The 18,253-nt window shown below is 47.1% G+C and overlaps 4 protein-coding genes across 4 annotated transcripts; all 4 read left to right on the forward strand.

Annotated features, from left to right (window-relative positions):
• Nucleotides 1–152: 152 nt before the first annotated feature.
• On the forward strand, nt 153–2,205 carry LOC6532296 (glycoprotein-N-acetylgalactosamine 3-beta-galactosyltransferase 1). The gene is made up of 3 exons (XM_002093020.3): nt 153–1,363; nt 1,419–1,785; nt 1,843–2,205. The coding sequence occupies exons 1-3, from the start codon at nt 924–926 to the stop codon at nt 2,062–2,064; spliced, it is 1,029 nt and encodes a 342-aa protein (XP_002093056.1). The 5' UTR covers nt 153–923; the 3' UTR covers nt 2,065–2,205.
• A 66-nt stretch (nt 2,206–2,271) lies between these two features.
• On the forward strand, nt 2,272–3,580 carry LOC6532297 (glycoprotein-N-acetylgalactosamine 3-beta-galactosyltransferase 1). Its single transcript, XM_002093021.3, has 3 exons — nt 2,272–2,774; nt 2,831–3,200; nt 3,256–3,580. The coding sequence occupies exons 1-3, from the start codon at nt 2,287–2,289 to the stop codon at nt 3,457–3,459; spliced, it is 1,062 nt and encodes a 353-aa protein (XP_002093057.2). The 5' UTR covers nt 2,272–2,286; the 3' UTR covers nt 3,460–3,580.
• Nucleotides 3,581–7,635: 4,055 nt separating this feature from the next.
• LOC6532298 lies at nt 7,636–8,613 on the forward strand. The gene has a single exon (XM_002093022.4). It carries the CDS (start codon nt 7,672–7,674, stop codon nt 8,386–8,388), a length of 717 nt encoding a protein of 238 aa, XP_002093058.1. The 5' UTR covers nt 7,636–7,671; the 3' UTR covers nt 8,389–8,613.
• A 5,727-nt stretch (nt 8,614–14,340) lies between these two features.
• On the forward strand, nt 14,341–17,569 carry LOC6532299 (insulinoma-associated protein 1b). The gene has a single exon (XM_002093023.4). The coding sequence runs from the start codon at nt 14,536–14,538 to the stop codon at nt 15,967–15,969; it is 1,434 nt and encodes a 477-aa protein (XP_002093059.1). The 5' UTR covers nt 14,341–14,535; the 3' UTR covers nt 15,970–17,569.
• Nucleotides 17,570–18,253: the final 684 nt, after the last annotated feature.

An 18,253-nucleotide genomic window follows, 5' to 3' on the forward strand; every position in this document is an offset into this window, starting at 1 on the left:
ATTATCTAGCAATAAAGTAAACGAGTGATTTCATTGCCACAAGCAAAGCGGTTCACGGATTAAATCACAGTGGGCGAGAGGCGCTAATCTACGCCGTAGTGGGTCAAGAGGAGGCTCCAAACCGGTTGGCCCCAAAAATAGATGCTCTGGATTCTCTGGGCCCACGAAAGGGAAAGGGAAACCATTCGGCGGCTAGTCAGTCGATAATTGGCATCCGCTTTGGGTCTTGTTTTGGTTTCCTATTCGAAAGATTTGCTGAAAAAGACGAGCGGCGACAGCGGCGAAGACGAACGCACCACGTGTGACTCATTACAAATGCCAATCACAAGCCCAAACTGAAAACTCGTTTTGGCCCGGCTGAGAGAGGTGCACTTGAAACAAAACCTCAACCGGCAAGTTGGCTTCAATATTGCTAATCTATTGGAAGTCTTGATTAATCGTTTTGGCGTACAGCCTTCGGATTATTTAGTTGTCAGTTCTGAAGGATGTTTTAAAAATAATTAATGTGTTGCTTAGCCAAACTATTCATTATTAAAGGTGATGCACTGAAATGATAGTATAATATTTTTCTTTATTCTTCAAAGGAAATTAGGTTTGCATATAATCAACTGAGCAGTTTTTACATGCTTAACTTTAATTATTTTTGTTGAACAAGAAATAAAATTGTTTTTTTTCAGTGGCTTTAATTACCAACCTCTTTCTCTGTCGGGGGAGACTCTTTAAGCTGCTTGCGATGCGAGTCCATCGAGCAGTCGACGATCAGCTGGCGGCGATGAGCGACACCGCGAAATGCATTCGCTGTGCCCCCGGCTCGTTTTGTAAGCGCTCCACTCCAGTGCCCTTCAGTTCCCCGCAGCAGAAGAAGCGCCAAATGCCAGCCGGAGCTGGTTAGTTGCAGCCAGGAACTCGCTGCCACTCTCGCCATGTACCGCAATATACTCTGCCTGGCACTGGGCCTCATCGTGGGCATTCAGCTGACGGATTTCCTGGAGTACTTCCAGCTGACCGACAGTCAGTTCGCGAGCACGGCCATCACGCAGCTGGAGGAGGGCGCCACGCCCCAGCTGGCGACGGAGGAGGAGCTGGCCCTCTGGCTGCACAACGAGACGCGGGTGCTCTGCATGGTGCTGACCCTGCCGAAGAATCACCAAACCAGGGTGAGGCGGGTGAAGGACACGTGGGGCAGGCGCTGCAACAAGCTGATCTTCATCAGCAGCCAGGAGGATCGGGAGCTGGGCGTCATCGATGTGGGCGTGCCCGAGGAACGGAATAACCTGTATCTGAAAATGAGGAAAGCCCTGGAGTATGTGTACCAGAACCACGGCGAGGACTACGACTGGTTTCTCAAGGCGGATGATGACACGTAAGTGAAAATATGCAAATCCCAAAATCACCTACTCATTGTAACCCAATTTCAGCTTTGTGATAATGGAAAACCTGCGTTTGTTGCTCTATCCCTACGATCCCGAGGCAGCGCTCTACTTTGGCCACCGATTCCGCACCACCTTTCCGCAGGGCTACATGTCCGGCGGAGCTGGCTATGTGATGAGCCGGGATGCACTGCGTCGGCTCAATCTCTTCGCCTTCAACAACAGCCAGTTCTGTCCGATCAACAACATGTCCGAGGATCGGCAAATTGGCTTCTGCCTGCAGAATGTGGGCGTAGTGGCTGGTGATTCGCGGGATGAGGAAGGTCGGGATCGATTTCTGCCCTTGTCTCTCAAGTTCATGCTGCCCACTTTTCCCACCAACAATTGGCTGCCCAAGCTGACATTTTACGAACCAGTAAGTGCAATTTATTTAAAAATAAAACTATACCTAATAAACTTTTATGATTTTTAGGTGAATGAAACTGGCTCCACGTCGGGAATTAGCTTTCACTACGTCAAGATCCATGAGTTCGAAATGTACGAATACCTGCTGTATCGACTGCGGATTTTTGGTACTCCCTTGTCCCAGAGATCGCTGCCATCCAGACTGGGACCCGATGAACTGCAGAACCAGCTCAATCTGTGGGCTCAGGAGAATAGCACGAATTCCAACGCCTGGCTACAGCCAAACTAATGTATAAGTTTAGTAGTCTCCATAAAGTACATATATTTAAGACTCATTTTATATTTTCCCATAGTCAAATAGAACAAGCTTTTAGATTCTTAAGAATATCATTAAATAGATGCCCATTGTTTTCATACTTCCAAGACTGTATGAACTATAAAAATCTTATTATTTCACGGAGATCTCTAATTGAGATGTATAAACGAAATTGCTGCGCCCATTAGACACAGCATGGGATCTCCTCTGACCGAAAAATACTACCCACAGTTCACAATGATCCTGGTAATGGTGCGGAACACCATCTTCCTCTTGTTGGGCATTATGTTGGGCATTCGACTCACCGATTTTATAGGCTACCTGAAGTTGTGGAGGAGCAACGACTTGCGGGCGAGCGAGAAGGCGGCTCTGCTGAAGTATCCAGTGGCCTCGGAGGAGCACCTGGCCACCTGGCTGGAACGGGAGGTGCGAATACTCTGCCTGGTGCTCACTATGCCATCCTCGCACGCCACAAAGGCGGCGCTGGTGAATCGCACCTGGGGTGCCCGGTGCAACAAGCTGATCTTCTTAAGCAGCCGAACGGATCCCCACCTGAACATACTCCAGGTTAACATATCCGAGTCAAGGAAGAATCTCTATGCCAAAGTGCGCACGGGAATGGCCTACGTACACGAGCATCACCTGAACGAGTACGACTGGTTTCTAAAGGCCGACGATGACACGTAAGTGGAGTAACTTCCCATAATGCCCACACAGCCTGAAAAATACATCTTTGCAGTTACATTGCAATGGAAAACCTGCGCCTGTTCCTGTATCCCTACGACCCGGAATCTTCCGTGTACTTTGGCTGTCGGTTCAAGGCGTACATCTCCCAGGGCTACATGTCCGGTGGCGGAGGCTACGTGCTCAGCAGGGACGCCTTGCGTCGCCTGAATCTCTTCGCCCTGAACAGCTCCACCATCTGCAAGCTGAAGGGCGAGGCCGAGGATGTGCAGATCGGCCACTGCCTGCAGCATGTGGGTGTTGTGGCGGGGGACACTCGGGACTCCCAGGGTCACCACCGCTTCCTGCCCGTCAGCCCCTTTACAGTGTTCCCCATCATCCAAACTGACTCCTGGCTGGAAAACTACTTCTTCCACAAGCCAAATGTAGGATTATCTACACTTAACTGCATTGCTTATAATGATGTTTCACTTTTTCAAGCGAAGTGACTGCTGTTCTGCTTCGGCCATATCCTTTCACTATGTCAAGGACTTTGAGTTTGCGTTTTTCGAGTTCTTTCTGTACTATCTGAGGGTCTTTGGATTGCACAGGACGCCGCGGGCTCTGCCATCGCGCTTGGGATTCCGCCAGATGAACGAGCGTCTGCAGCATTGGTCCCACCAAGTCACGGACAACAAGGGATAAGCAATGATATCCGGTCTAGTCCTGTTAAGAAACCCTTTAAAAGCCACCAACAAGAATTGCTAATCTACGATATGAAAAATTGAAAAATAAATTTCCAAGTTACATGCTAGGAAGCTTTAAAGATATCTAGTAAAATCAGGCAAGCTGGAAATTAGGAACATTCCTTGCGTTTCAGTTCCGCCTGCTGCTCCAGTTCCCAGATCACCTTTCACCCTGCCAGTGGGAGTGTCTTCGACCTCTGGGAGTTCCTCCTGCATCGCGTAAGGGATTTTGGCTGCCCGATGGGGCCACAGACGCTACTGCCGGAAGATGCATGCCCAGCTGCGATATTGGCGTCCAATAACCATGCCAGACTTAATGTAATTGCTACACCTTGATGAATAAACCAGGAGCCGGCAGGCGATGAAGATTTATTCCAGCAATAAGGCAGACAATCGTCTCCTTCTTGGCAGTGTCCTGTCGCAGGGAGTTGTTTTGGCCATTTGTCAAGGGCGTTTGCTCCAGAAGTGGAAACAAGAACAGAATCCAAAACCCGAGCCCTGCGCTTTAAAGCACAATTTATCAAAAAGGACGCGTGCCTGTTTTCCGAGGGGAGATTAGTGAGGGAATTGAGGGAATCGAGAACCGGAAAATCGAGCGAAACGTGCCAAACACGTGAAAAATACCTAGGGATCATTGCATTGTTATTTATGAGCAACGAAATGAGCTCAAAGGGGAGTTCAAACCGGACTGACGGCACGCGAGTTTAGTCCTCGGCTTTTGGATAAGGATAAACTCGTTTTGGCAAGGCAGCTGGTACTGCGTGCCCCGAACTGCCTGTGTGCAGTTATCTAAGCCAGGGGTGGTGGTCCTGGTCCAAAAAACCTCTGGAACGTGCCCAACCCAGTTTCAGTTTCAGTATGTGTATCTGAATTTCAAACCCCAGTTGCGCCTGCGCTGTTTGCTTTCTTTCCCCTAATGGTCGCCCATTTGCTCGGCTTTTTGTGGAGGGAGCTTTTGAAACTATAGTTCCTATACCTTGTGTAATTCCTGCATATGTATATATGCTAATGCAGCTACACACGTGTCCTGGCTAACGGGCCGTAAAGCGGACTCCCTATAGATTTCTGGATCGTACCTCCTATCAGTGATTGCGATAAAGGCTCGGCGGCGGCAGCTGCTGACTTTTACAGCTAAACAGGATTTAGGGGCGGCGAAAGTCATTGGACCGACGCATGAAATTTCTATTCGATTTTACTTGATTTTGTCCTGAGTGCTTTAGAAGTAAATTAGTAAACCATTTTCTAAGAAAGAAGAGTTCCTGCAGACAAATTCTAATACAAGGAACATAAGTAAAGTAACATGGTTTCACGTAGTCCCAGCTCATCTGTTTTATCTATTCTTTCTACACATAAAAGTATTTCAAACACCGTTCCAACTGCAGCAGCTTCGTCCCTTAATTTACTTCTTAACCCATTAGCTTTATTACCGAAATCCCCTACAACGATCTTTGTTGACACCTTCAGTCATTGCCGAGCATTAACCCCGAGAACAATGCCTTATAAGCTGTGGTTTCAGCTGACTTCTCTGGGGGGGAACTGCTTGGCAACCGCCTCAGACACACCTTTTTTAACTCAATAAAACAGCAAGGACTCCGTTACCTTCGCTAACCCCTTGAGGTGAACCCATTGCCAACCGAAATGGTCCCTCAACACCTATTTCACTGTGAGCAACTCTGGCTCTTCCCCTCTAATTAGTTGAATTCCTCAGCTTCGACTTCACTCAGCGATGCCACGCCCTCGGAGATACCCAAACACTTAGAGGGAGAAACTGAGAAACTGAGAAAGTGAGACTCAGACAGAGACCGAGACAGAGAAAGGGAGATAAAAAGGGGACTTCCCTCGGCGACCGAATGTCTGAGACGGAACAGTTTACACATTTCAACAATGTCTTATAATCAATTTAATGGCTTCTCCTCGAGGGAAGACCGAGCAAACTGAGAAAAGGTAAACAAGGGGCGAAGGACGAAGGACGAGGGAAGAAGGACGAAGAACGAAAGAAGTCCTGGCAAGGGGCGTTTCAATTTGTAGCCTAAAGTGAAACCTACAATTGGCACTTGGAAGGCAAAAGGAATTGGCCCTTTTATGGGCTCGTTCTGGTTTGTCGTTCTCCTTGGCACTGCACCATATCTCAATTAGGTGAGGAGGGAATGAATGAATGGATTGCTGAATGAAAGGACCCTAAAAGGACAAGCCCCGAAGGAGGCGCCTTCGATAAGAACGCTGATCCTTTGCTCCTTTGAGGGATATAAATGCCACCACACTGGGGTAAAGTGAGGACGACGGCGGAACACCGAGGGGTAATAATAATAATTTCAGTGGTGACTCAACAATGTCTTGAACGTGTTGCTTTGCTTCTTCCGGCTGAGGAATGCTTCTTATAAGAAAAACCCAATGAGCAACCCCTAAGAATAATTCACTGACTTCTCGCCCTTCTCACCCCTCTCGCCTTTTTGACGCGTGCCAAACTGAGGGGGGGAAGGGGGGTGTTGAGGCAAAGGACTAACCCCAAGACATAACATACCTGTAGCTAGGAAAGTAAAGGACCTTCGGCTCGGATTCCTTGCAGGCCTCTGACTCACTCATTGGCATGTCAGGCGGCGGAAGTGCATTTCACATATATGCATATGCATATATATATGCATGTAAAAAATATTGAAACTTATGGAAAACTAAAAAGGACACGTGCAGGACTCGCATGCAAAAGAGGCAAGGAGGAAGTGGCAGCGAAGCGTTAAATTGAAGCATGCCAAATCAATTAAAAACGAAATATTTTCCTTTGCCTGTCGGCAAGCCGTTCATTTTTTTTAAACGCTTTCCATGGCAACACAGGCTTTTCCTATTTTCCACCTTTTCCAGCTCCAGCTGCAGCTGCCGCAAATCGAACGATTCCAGAATGCCAGATAGAAAATAAAACCCGAAAAACTTTGCACAAATACCTTTACACATGATTTATCAAGCACTGCAAGGGGTTTTTTGTTGTATGTATGTATATACTTAGTATTTATTTCGCAGCTGCCAGCCCAACTCCCCTTACAATTCCGATAACCAAACATGCGATCGCCCCTGGCCAACAGAAATACTTATGCTCGGGCGGACTCAAACCAACCCCCTAGCCGAAATCACCCGAAATCACCCTAAATCTCCCTAACCGCCCAGCTCTTGTTCTTTTTTGTTCCAATGGGGTGGCTTCGTCCTGCATCTCGCAGGATTCTGCAGCGCTGCAGTCTGTCAAAGTTTTATAATTTCCAAATTATACAGCAAATCTGTCGGTTTCCTGCTCGATTGGAATTTTCTCTGTTGTATTGTGGCTCTGTGGAGTAGGCGTGTCCTGGCCAAGGCTAATTGTCGCCGAAAGGACTCCCTTCGAGTGGAACTAATGTCGCCTGGACCGGATATGCGATCGGCTGAAGGAAACTAACTAACTAATTACGCACTCACATCTGTCGATTTACATGCCCATTTTCTAACAGAATCCCAAGGACTGCACTTGATCAAAGGGAGTCCCTTGAATTTGTGAGTTGGAGATCTTAGCTGGAGATTATAAACAAAATTGAGCTTTGATCTATTTACCAGCCAGCTGGAACTCCATTTGTTTGTCAAACTCTTTGCTGTAGCTACTTAAGAAAATGTATATCAAGAGCTTATTTAATTAAAAGTGACATCATTGTTTTTATATTATTCGTGTGTCGGAAATGCTACATAAAATCTTGTCTGACTTGACCGAATTCTTTCCCAGCAAGACAGCCTCGATTTATGGACTGTGAAGTCGTCTGCCTTGAATAGTTACATATTTGTTAGTTGTTATCTCAAGTACGTGTCCGAAAGTAGGAGAAATATTAAATTAGGCGCTTACTTAAATCAAATAGAACAAGTTTTTAAATGCAAATCTTACCGATTTGTTTAATAGCTATTTCAGCTTTACAGAGAGCTTTCACAAACTTTTTGAATTCCATTTGGTCACTAGGCAAACCTTAGTGACTAAGGGTTGTAAATAGACTCCCTTAATCTTGGCAGATCTTCCCGTTTCCCAAGCAAACTGCCACCGATAAGAGTGTTCACTCTGGAAGCTAAGTCACAAACAGAAAGTCAGATAACGAAGATCGCATTTCGCTATAAAAGCGGCCAGGGAATAGGTAAAGTCGACTAGTTCTTGCAGTGACCACAGATCAGGATGCGGTTCATCGGTTGTGCTTTCTTGGCTCTCAGTTGCCTGGTGGCTTTTCCCACTGCCACGCCCGCTCTGTTGGCTCCAATTCGACCATATGGTCAGAATGGAACCCTCGCTGTGCAGAACAACTTTGCCTTGGAGCTGAAGGCAGTGATCCGCCAGATACCGGTTGACAGCATCGAGAAGCTGGTGCAGAAGTACCTCCTCAACGACATCGAATTCCAGGCTCTGATCAGGGCCATCAACTCCCTGCCCGCCTATCGATTCTATCGGCAGCTGGTCAACCAGCCCGAAGTGCGACTACTGCAGCAGTGGATCACGCAGCAGCTGATCCTCTCGGGTGGTGGACCCAAGATCTTCGATTCCCTAGAACTGGAGATCAAGATCTTCAACAAGTATCCCTACTGGTCGCAGATCGTGAGTGGCATCCAGGGCTTCCAGACGGAGTTCGTGCAGATCTACCCAGTGCAACTGATCCGATCCCTTCTGGAACCCAGCGCCACCCAAGCCAGTCCTCAGCTCTCGGAACTCTGGCGACGCCTGGTGGCCTTGCGTCCAGTTTACGAACGGGTTTTGGCCACTCCGCCCGGCAAGGTCATCACCACTGAGCTCCAGAGGCTGGGCGTGGATGTGGGTGGTGTGGACGCCCTCATCCGGTACCAGTTCGGTTGGAGCAACGCCACCTTTCCCAGCTACGATTACACGGATTATCTGTACTAGGGATTCCACATGGAAATGGCTACGAAGGATGTGCATGTCCTTGTGGACGAACCGTAATTACCTTTCAAGTATTAACAGCGTTGCTTCTACAAGTTACTAATGTGTGAAATGAGTAGACTTATTATGTTTATTGTAAAAGGTGGCAGTTCTGGTCCAATATATTTAGCCTTACTTAACAACCATATATCTATTTAAAATACATGCCTGAACGCGTGCAGAACATAATCCAATTGTTTTTAAGTACATATTCAAATTATTAATTTAGAAGCATTTGATTCCCGTCTGTGAAAAATCTTAAGTTCACATCTGTCACGGGCAACTGTAAGTCAATCACAGAGCCATTTCCACTTGAATGGCACATTCAAGACCTGGCAAATACCACCGAAACCGAGTATGGCCAGTGCTTTAAGCCAGTGTTCCTGCTCTCCACACAGACGTAGAAATCTCCCGTTCCCCCCGGGCAATAACAATAAATATCCGTACTGGCTGCTCGGCTGCTCAAAGGTTGGACTCGAAGGCGGCACCCTCGCAATGCGAGGTACGCGTATCCATGGCAATGCCATGATTAAGTAACAGATGAGCCATGTGTCCTGCAATGTGTCCTGGCGAATGGTGTCCTGGTGTCCTGGCCCTCTGCTTGGTGTCCTGCGCCTGTTCGTGGGTCGCACATGCGATTTAATTGAAACAAACCAAACAGGAAGCGTCGCTGGAAGGTGGAGGGGGTCCTGCGAATGGGGTGCTTTTGTAATGAAGTTCCCATTTCGCTCAGTCACTCATTAAAAGTGGAACCGGCATTGGTATTGGCACTGGCACTGGCGCAGGGATTGGGATTGGGAATGGAGATGGGGTTCGGAGCTGGGATTGCGACTGCGAGTGCAGCGGAAACTAGTTAATGTGAGGCCATTGTCAAAAGCAGAAGCGCAAGTCGTGCAATTTTCGCACAGCAGCGGAGGGACACTGAGAGAAAATAGCAGCGCTATTTTATTCAAGCTTGAATATGTAGCTCACTCGAAAGTTTCTGCTGATAACTGCACTAAATTTTAAGGTTTATGTGTCATATTAAAAGTTGACCCATATTTTTGTTGTGTAAGCTTAACATTGCAGCTGAAAACTTGCACTATTTCTCGCAGTGGAGCATCAGCTTGAAGGCGAATCCTGCACAGGATCTTGGCAGGCTTAGGCATAAAACGCGAAGGGAGAGTTCCGCCCCACCCCGCCCTTTTCCTCGTCCTTCGTCCTTCTGCGGTGAACGCGTCCAATTGGAATTTTATATGCATAGTCTGATAAGTGAGCCAAGGGGTAAAAATGAAATATTTTATATTTCACCGCCGCCGTCGCCGCTGCTAAAACCCTAAAACCCTCCCTAGACGCTCGTGCACTGTGACTGACATGCGGATGCGAGTGCGGATGCGGATATGCGAGCGGAGCAGCCCTCCTTCCAATCTGGGTGCATTTGCCACCCCTGAGGGCGCAGCGCTTTAGAAAACCCTATTCGAAATCAGCAACAGCCTCAGACTTGAGCGGTTTCCAAATGGTTTCCAAATCGCGCCACGCTTGAGCTCTGCTTTGTAGCGTTTACAGTGAATCATGGGTGGGTGAACTGGGTTATTTCAAAATGGGTGATCTAACATAGTGCTGATTCTTAAAATATATAAAAAAATAAAATACCCGTATTCAACAAAGGTTTTTAATATTCTGTATTTAAAAATCCAAAGCCCACTTATTGTAGTAACTATATATCTCATAATATCTAAAACCTATTTAGAATATTCTTCAAACAAGTCTTGTAATGTAATGATACATATATTATAACCAGCGTGCACCATAGCCAGTGCTCACTGTCGACCCCTGTCGCACTTTTCATACTTTCATACTCTCCATAGTGGTGCCGCTATGTGGCTCGTGCGTTGTGTTTGGTGTTTGAAAATGCACCTGGCCAAATTTTCGGCTTCGATTGCCAGAGTTTGACTTTTGGGGAGGGAATTGAGAACTGGGAACTGGAAACATGGAAACAAGGAACTAGGCACTGGGATTTCGGATCGAGGACTCTGGTGGTTGCATTGTGATTTGCTCGCCGCACATGCCGCCGTATGAATGCTATACACATTCGTTCGAATGTGCAGCGGACCAATTCGCAGCTCGGAATCCTTGGCGCAGGACATTAGCGGCAGTGGCAAATGAACGTTGGTCGCCGGTCGCGTGCCCGAAGCACTTCGACACCCGACAGAATTGTGAATTGTGATTGTTTTTCTCTGTTTTTTTGTATTGTTGTTTTGAACCCTCTGCGAATTCCCAGTTCGCCGTCTCACTCGCTCTGTGGGTTTTCAGTGTCCTGCGGCGCATATTTATTATGTGTATTTATTTTTAAGCAAGCTGCACAACTGTAGGAATACGAGAGCTCGACCATAATTATGCCAGGGTTTCCCGGGGTTAGTCACTTGCCATTTTCCGGGGAGTTTTGTTTGCTGCAAAGTGGGATTTGCGAGCAAATTCCTTAAGCCCAGTTGAATGGACAGTCGACTGTCTTTGAACACACACACACACACATGTTGCAATTGGCTTATTGGGATTTCAATTTAAGACGCTGCTAAATAAAGTTAGTCGCTTAAGTTAATCGCACTGGTGGGATGGCTACCCCGTCGTCACTCGGCAGAAATGCAATTATAAATATTCACACCCCTCGAACACAACAGGCTGCATTTGCAAATTGCATATGCTTATGGCAGCTAAAAATTATAATTGTTTTTATTCAAATTTGTGCATGACGCACAGCTGAAGGACTTTAATAAAAATTCGCATTTCGGGGGAGAACTTTGTGTGCTTTCTAAGCGGGATTTCAATCGAAACTTACATTTTGATGCCTTCTTTTCTTTTATAAATATTAATACTCGTATAATCGGATTGGGGCAAGAGCATGATGATTGCATCTCATGGCAACTTGTTTTCTATTCACTGCAGATTAGCCTACCAAAACACACAAAGACCTAAACTCAATGGGGTATTTACTATTAAGCCCACACATGCTGAGCTTGGCTTATTGGCTGCTGAATCTTGCGGGGATACAGCAAATTTGGAGCTTTCCATTTTAATACCCAATGGAGTAATGCAAATGGGTAACAGATTTCAGGACTTCCCCTCGGCCAACGAAAATGAAATGCAATTAAAAACCTTCGCGCCCTGCAAACCAAATCGCCTTCCTGTTCGAGCAGCAGAAATTGCATGAAATTATGAAAGCGAAAAATTTAATTACAGCTCAGTGGCAGTGGCAATGGCTGTGACTGTGACTGTGGCAGTGGAAAGGATTGACAGGAGTGAACCCCGAAAAGGCAGCCTCGTCGCCACAATGGGCAACATGTGCTACAAGTGGAGTGGATCCTTGAGGAGCTGCCCAAGCAAAAGTGCACGCGGCTTGCAGCCTCAAAAGCTGAAGAGCTGAAAGGCTAAAAAGCCTTTTGAGACACACACAGCCAGCTGAACGAGAGAAGACGAGAATGGAAATGAAAGTGCATTATGCCGCATAAACGATGCATTTTCGAACATTAATTATTGCCAAGGAGCCGCCAGCGGGCCAGAGGGAACAAGGATCCAGGACACGCAGACAGATCCGAGGTGGGGCCGAGCCCTTGAAATTACCATAAAAAGATGGACTTAAGGGTTAGCAATGTACCGAACAACAAACAGAATGCGTACCCCTCACGTGGGCGATTCGACGAGGAGGTAGGATATGGCAAACATATCTCAGTGGGCGGGGCACTTCTCCACGGGCTGTTGTGGGTGTTTGTCGAGTGCAAATTTGTGCCAAGAACGCCTTGGAGCGCAGAAATCAGAGCAGTCAAAGCTGGATTATGAAGGGTACACGCAGAGAAATTCATCATCGATTGAGGGGTGGAAGGTAAGTGATTTGAAAGCTGCTTTCATCGAAATAATACCAAAACGCTTTCCAGAGAATTCTATTCATATTTCTGCTGGGAAAGTTCTAGAGATTTAATAGGATGATTAAACCACCAAGTTTCCCCTTAGAAACAAGTGTAGAGATCATATTCATGGGAAAGAATAAAAGTGCACTCTGATCTGATGGATGATGATAGCCGAAGAGAAGCCTCTAACCAACACGCACTAATCCGTTTCAATGAGCTTGTCTCAGCTTAATCAACTTTCGTCCTTTTTGATGGCTTGATTTCCCGTTTCCTTTTTCTCTCACTTTAGCGAATCGCAAATAAGGCGGCATTTGTGACTGACAGCAATAAGTTGGCAAGGCATCAGGGGAGGACTTTCGCCACCCGGCACGGGGATGGACTTTGAATCAGTGTATCTGCGCTGCCTTTCAGGACCTTTCAGGAGCGCAAGGACGACAGGACCTCCAGGACCTTCAGGACAATGCTCGCGTGGCTGGCGCACTTCTGAGACTTTTGTTGCCTTCGCCTTCGTTGACTCACTCGATCCGAAGTTTGCGCCAGGATTTGGCCTCGGATGCGTGCGCTATTTTAATTCTAAGCTGCATGGCAAACATCGATTCCCCCGGCAAAAGGACACCCTGCTGCGGCAGGATCGCCTTGGGAATACTCTCTGCACTTTCCACCGTGCACTGCGAGAAAATCCACATGGCAAGCACATTATACAGATGCTACAATCGATATTATAAGCCTTCTAGCTGAGTTAATAACTACAATGGACCAATTTAAATAAAAATCTTAGATGAACTTTGCAATCTGGTGCTGTTTTCTTTTAGTGCCCAAATTGTCAGCCCGTTTTGGGGTGGCAATCGTTGCCATGCACGTGCCTACCGTAATACAAGAACAACAACAATGGCGGCGTGTTCAACATAATATGCCATATTTTCCATGAGCGAGAGTCCTGCGAATCCTGCGAGTCCTGCGACGAAAGCCCTCGACGGGAATCGAAAGTGCATTCCTTTCATGGCAACCACTGTCGACTCAGTCAGCTCAGTCGGCTTCGCATTTCGATTACATTAATGCAAAGCACTCACTCACACGGACGAGTGTCCAGGATACTCGCACACAGACACAGCTACAGCTACAGCTACAAGGATACGGGGATACAAGGATACAAGCGATTGTGCGCCATGCTCCGTGCATGGTGGTGAAGTTCGAAGTTCGAACCCAAGTTGTGTCTGCGAGTCTGCTAGTCTGTTACCTACCCCACCAAAAGCGAACTTGACGAGCTTAGTCGTCTGAGGCTGATAAATGCAGTGCGGCAAGGTACACCTCGCGAAACTCTTATGACATCTGCAAAGTAGATAGTAAGATCTGTAACTGAAAGATACATTAAAGAAACCTTAACTATGCCCAAGCTGTCTTACTTGTTACATTGTTTACTTTTGCAACCAGGTTGCCAACAGCTGTTTTGCAGCAAATGGCAACAAAGAAACAATTCACCTTTTGGCCCAAGGATCTATTCCCCGATCTACGGAGGACTCCTTGCCGCTGACCTTATGGTTACATGCTCAATTAACGACTTCATGGGTGTCAGCTGTTTTTGGCAAAAATACAGGACAATGTGCTGCTCGGATTTCCGCTGAATACACACATTTGCCTAGGAAGGTGCTGCGATTTTGGTGCGTGGCAATTTCGGGGTCCTCCGAAACAACAGCTGTCGCACATTGATTTCACCGAGTGCATTGTCCTGGCCGCAAAACGGCTGAGTGTGTGTGTGTGTGCGTAGGACTTTCACTCCGCTTGTGTGTGTATGAGTGTGTGTGTGTGTGGAAAAAAGGGTGACTAATGTGTGTGTGATTGCTAACAAAAGATTCCGGCTTTTGCGGCTCTGCCGGCGTCGAAAAAGGACAACGACTTCGGCCGAAAAGGGGGTTGAAATGAATTTCCAGGACGCCGGCACAAACAATGATTTCGAGTTTCGGTTTCGCTTTCCTTTGGCCTGCGGTACACATAAATAGCCGCCACCGCGTCCAACGAACGTCATTCGCAGCACAAACGTCGAGCCGACTGGAGGTCTTCTGCATAGAGTCCCAGTCCGCGAGGATCAGCGTTATCAGTTTGTTGTTAAGTTTGCTTAGTTCCCGTTCTACGTTCTACGTTCCACGTTCCCCGTTCTCCGTTCTACGTTCTACTACGTTTTCGTTGCGTTTTTGCCAAGTTGAAGTTTTAAGTTGAAAGTCCCATCGATGCCATGGCCCAGATGCAGATACAGACACCGATACCGATTCCATCGATGCCAGCCACCTCGGAGCCCACCGAAAAGCTCAGCCATCCGCACAGCATTGGCATCCAGTTGCAGCACAAGGGCATGCCCCATGGCCTCGGCCTGCTGACCACCGTGGCCTCGCTGCCCCCCAAGTACCGCAGTCGTTACCTGAACCTGAAAACCAGGTGCGAAATTCCACTGGATCTAACGCTGAAGCTGCCCTCACCACTGCCCAGCAGCGATGTGCCCATGGCCGCCACATTTGCGGAGGTCTACAGCGAGAATACGGGTGCGAGTTCCAGCGAGGCAGTGGCCAAAGTGGAGGAGCTGCCGCCACCGGTGAAACCGCCAACGCCACCACAGAGTCCAGCAGGGAAGCGCAAATTTAGCCGCGAGAGCTATGACGACGAACAGCCGGCTAAAGTGGCCAAAAAGGAGGAGGAGCCGGTGGAAACAGTGGAAGCCACACCAGCGAAACCCGTCAAAGTGGCGGATACAGCGCCTAAAACCAACAAGGCCTCCACCTCGTCGGCGAAGCCCTCCCGCAATAAAGCCACCCGCAAACTGAAGTTCGATGAGGAGACCAGTTCCCCCGTCTCGGGCACCATCATCCGGCCGCTCGAGGACATCACCGATGGATCGATGCAGTACAGCAACGGCGACATTGACCCCAAGTACAACATAGTCGAGATCACGGAGGAGACCAAGGCGGAACTGGCCGCCATCAAGAACGTGATTGGCGACTATGTGTGCCGCCTGTGCAAGATCAAGTTCGAGGACGCCTTCGGGCTGGCCAGGCACAGGTGCGCCTGCATCGTTCTGCTGGAGTACCGGTGTCCCGAGTGCGGCAAGCAGTTCAATTGTCCTGCCAACTTGGCCTCCCATCGCCGGTGGCACAAGCCGCGCAAGGAGGCGTCCAAAAAGGAGAATCGCAACACCACCAACCAGCCGGAGAAGCAGCAGCAGGCGGAGAAGAAGTCGGAGGAGGAGCTGGCCTTCGATTGCCAGGAGTGCGGCAAGAAGTTCAAGAGGGCCGCCTACCTGAGGAAGCACCAACTGACCCATCAGAAGAAGGAAAAACCGGTGGTGGAAAAGCAGTTGGAAATGAAGCCAACCGCCAGCACCACCACTATCACGGGCAGTTTCCACTTCAACCAGGCGGTGTCCACCAGCTCCTCCTCCGCCAGCAGTTCGCACTCCGACGAGGGCGTCTACGTGGTGGGCTCCAATGCCAAGGAGAACGACGACTATGACAACGACTACCTCTCAGACTCCAGCTCCTCCGCCTCATCGGCGGGATACGGTCGCCTCCAGATTGTGGAGCACGGCCTTACGGAGGAGGAGAGCATTGCTGCCGCGGCTCTGACCAACTTGAGGAACTGCGCCTCCGTCATCCAGCACACCACCATGGCCCACTGAAATCGAGTGAGATTTATGTTTAATGTTTAACGTTAAGTTTAGTTTCTAGTTGTTCCAGAACACCAAACCCAATGCAGCTGAAACAGACCAAAGAATTAGTTATATTCAAAAGGAAACTTCCGTTTCCACTTCGTATTCTTAGTTAGCCATAAAGTTTAGTTCTTAAACCGATTCAGTTTCGTTCGCAACATGAGTTCAGTTCTAGTCAGACTCTAGTTTGTATCCGTACTTCGGCCCGCATTCCAAAGGCAATTTAGTTGTAACCTTATTTCTAGTCAGTGAAACCAAAGCATCTTGGCACTAGTCAGCTTCAATGCGATCTCGAAAAGGGTGTCTCTTGTGTACCAGGACGGCATTTCTACCAGTCTCTAGGTTTAGATAGTTTAGGAACTTTAGAACTTTTGGGAGTGCAATGAACCTACAACGAAAGCCAAAGAAACCAACCAAAGATTTACAACTAATATTTATACCTACATCATCAATTCATAACTCATCCTTCATTCTTCTCATTACTAATCATCTTATAACTTTCCATACTTCACACTATCATAACAATTTCCTCATGACTCATAACTCATCCTCTATCATCTTTGTCATTTTCGCAAATCATTTTCCCACCTTTTCAACCCTTTGCCAACATTCCAAACTGGAAATTTCTAGTCATTCTAGTCACAAGTTCTTGCATTCCTTCTAGTCACTTAGGGTAGATAGTCTCTATAAGTCAGCTTCAGTTCGGTCTACTAAGTTTGTACAAACATATATCGTTCTTCAATTTCGGATACAGCTTTAGTCATATTCAGGTTATATACCGAAACCAAAATTCAGGCAAAATTGTGCAGTAATAGTTTTTAAGTTCGATTCATACCAAAAAGCAAACCAAATCCTAGTTTAAAGCAATACCAAGCCCAGTGTTGGTGAACCAAAGTCGAGTGTGAGCTCTAGTCATTTTAGCCACCTAAGAAACCAGGCGAGTCAGCTTATTAGCTTCTCAGTTTAATTTAGTTTAGTTTAGTTAGTTTAGTTAGGCATAGAAACGGACATTGGACCAGCGTCTCACTACCAGTCAAAGTATTGAACAGTACAACATAGCTATAAGGGCCCCAGGCTTCAGAACCGGCGGTTGTGTACTTAAAGCAATAGCATTAGTAATCCCCCCCGAAATCGGGACAATATCACAGCGCTATTGTTCCTTAGCATCTGTACGAGTTTGTGTAAATTGGTTGTAACCGCAGAGTACAACGAAAAGGGAAACTTTCGCTCAATCTAGGAATTAAGTAAGTGTAAGCTATATCATATGGAACCATATCGGTTGAGATTTTGTGATACTACATACTAAGCTTCAAGTTTACAAGAGAATCGTTGTGCTCGTTTGTGCATTAACAATAAGCTAAGAGGAAACAGATCTTTGAACCAAGTATTTTTTATACGTAATACGAGTATACATCATGTATTTTTATACAAAACGCAAACAATTGAAGGCGCATTTTTAATTATATGAAGTCTAAGATGTAATCGACATATATATTTTTATACAAAATACAAGCAATGGAAAACCCATAAAAATTGTAAATTATAAAAGCTCTTGAATAAAAACGCAAAACTGAAAATGGAAACTTCTTGTTCTTCGGGTTGTCAGGGAAAACAAACCCCCAATGATTGCCTTATAATTGTGGCGAGGTGCTCATATATCATTACATGCGGGGGTTGCAAGGCTGGCAAACAATGATGATGAGTGTTCCTTGGGTGATTCCTCATAATCATGTCCAAATAGCGCCGAACTGCAGTAATGAAATGCCATTAAGGGCCATTGACATGGTCCATCGATCTGGGACCGACTAAAACAAATACCAAAACACACTTACTGCCAAGGCGGAAAAGCGGAAGTGGACTATCGAATCGGACAGATGCATTTGGGCACTGAGCATTGGGCAAAAGGACGAGGACGAGGACGTGGAAACTTGATGACGATGGGGTGGAATCGCGGGGTGTTTTCAACTCAGTTTCACTCTCTGGTCCATAGTGTAACTCTAAACGGGGCAAACTAATGATGCTCTCAACGGAAACGCGTAAAAAATGTTTAATCAAATACAAATGCATGACAGCACGGAAAAAAGGCGAACAGGATATGCGAGGATATGCGAGGATAGTCCGGGATGCGAGGGTGCAGTGCTGTAAAACTAAAGGATGCGGGGGTGGCAGTTGCGTGCGCGGTGTGAATCAATTTAAAGCGTCACAAGATGTGGATGTCCTGCCCCCTCGCACATCGAAAATTGTGTAAAATCAT

The sequence above is a fragment of the Drosophila yakuba genome, chromosome 3L, assembly GCF_016746365.2.
Source record: "Drosophila yakuba strain Tai18E2 chromosome 3L, Prin_Dyak_Tai18E2_2.1, whole genome shotgun sequence".
In the NCBI taxonomy this organism is placed as follows: Eukaryota; Metazoa; Arthropoda; class Insecta; order Diptera; family Drosophilidae; genus Drosophila; species Drosophila yakuba.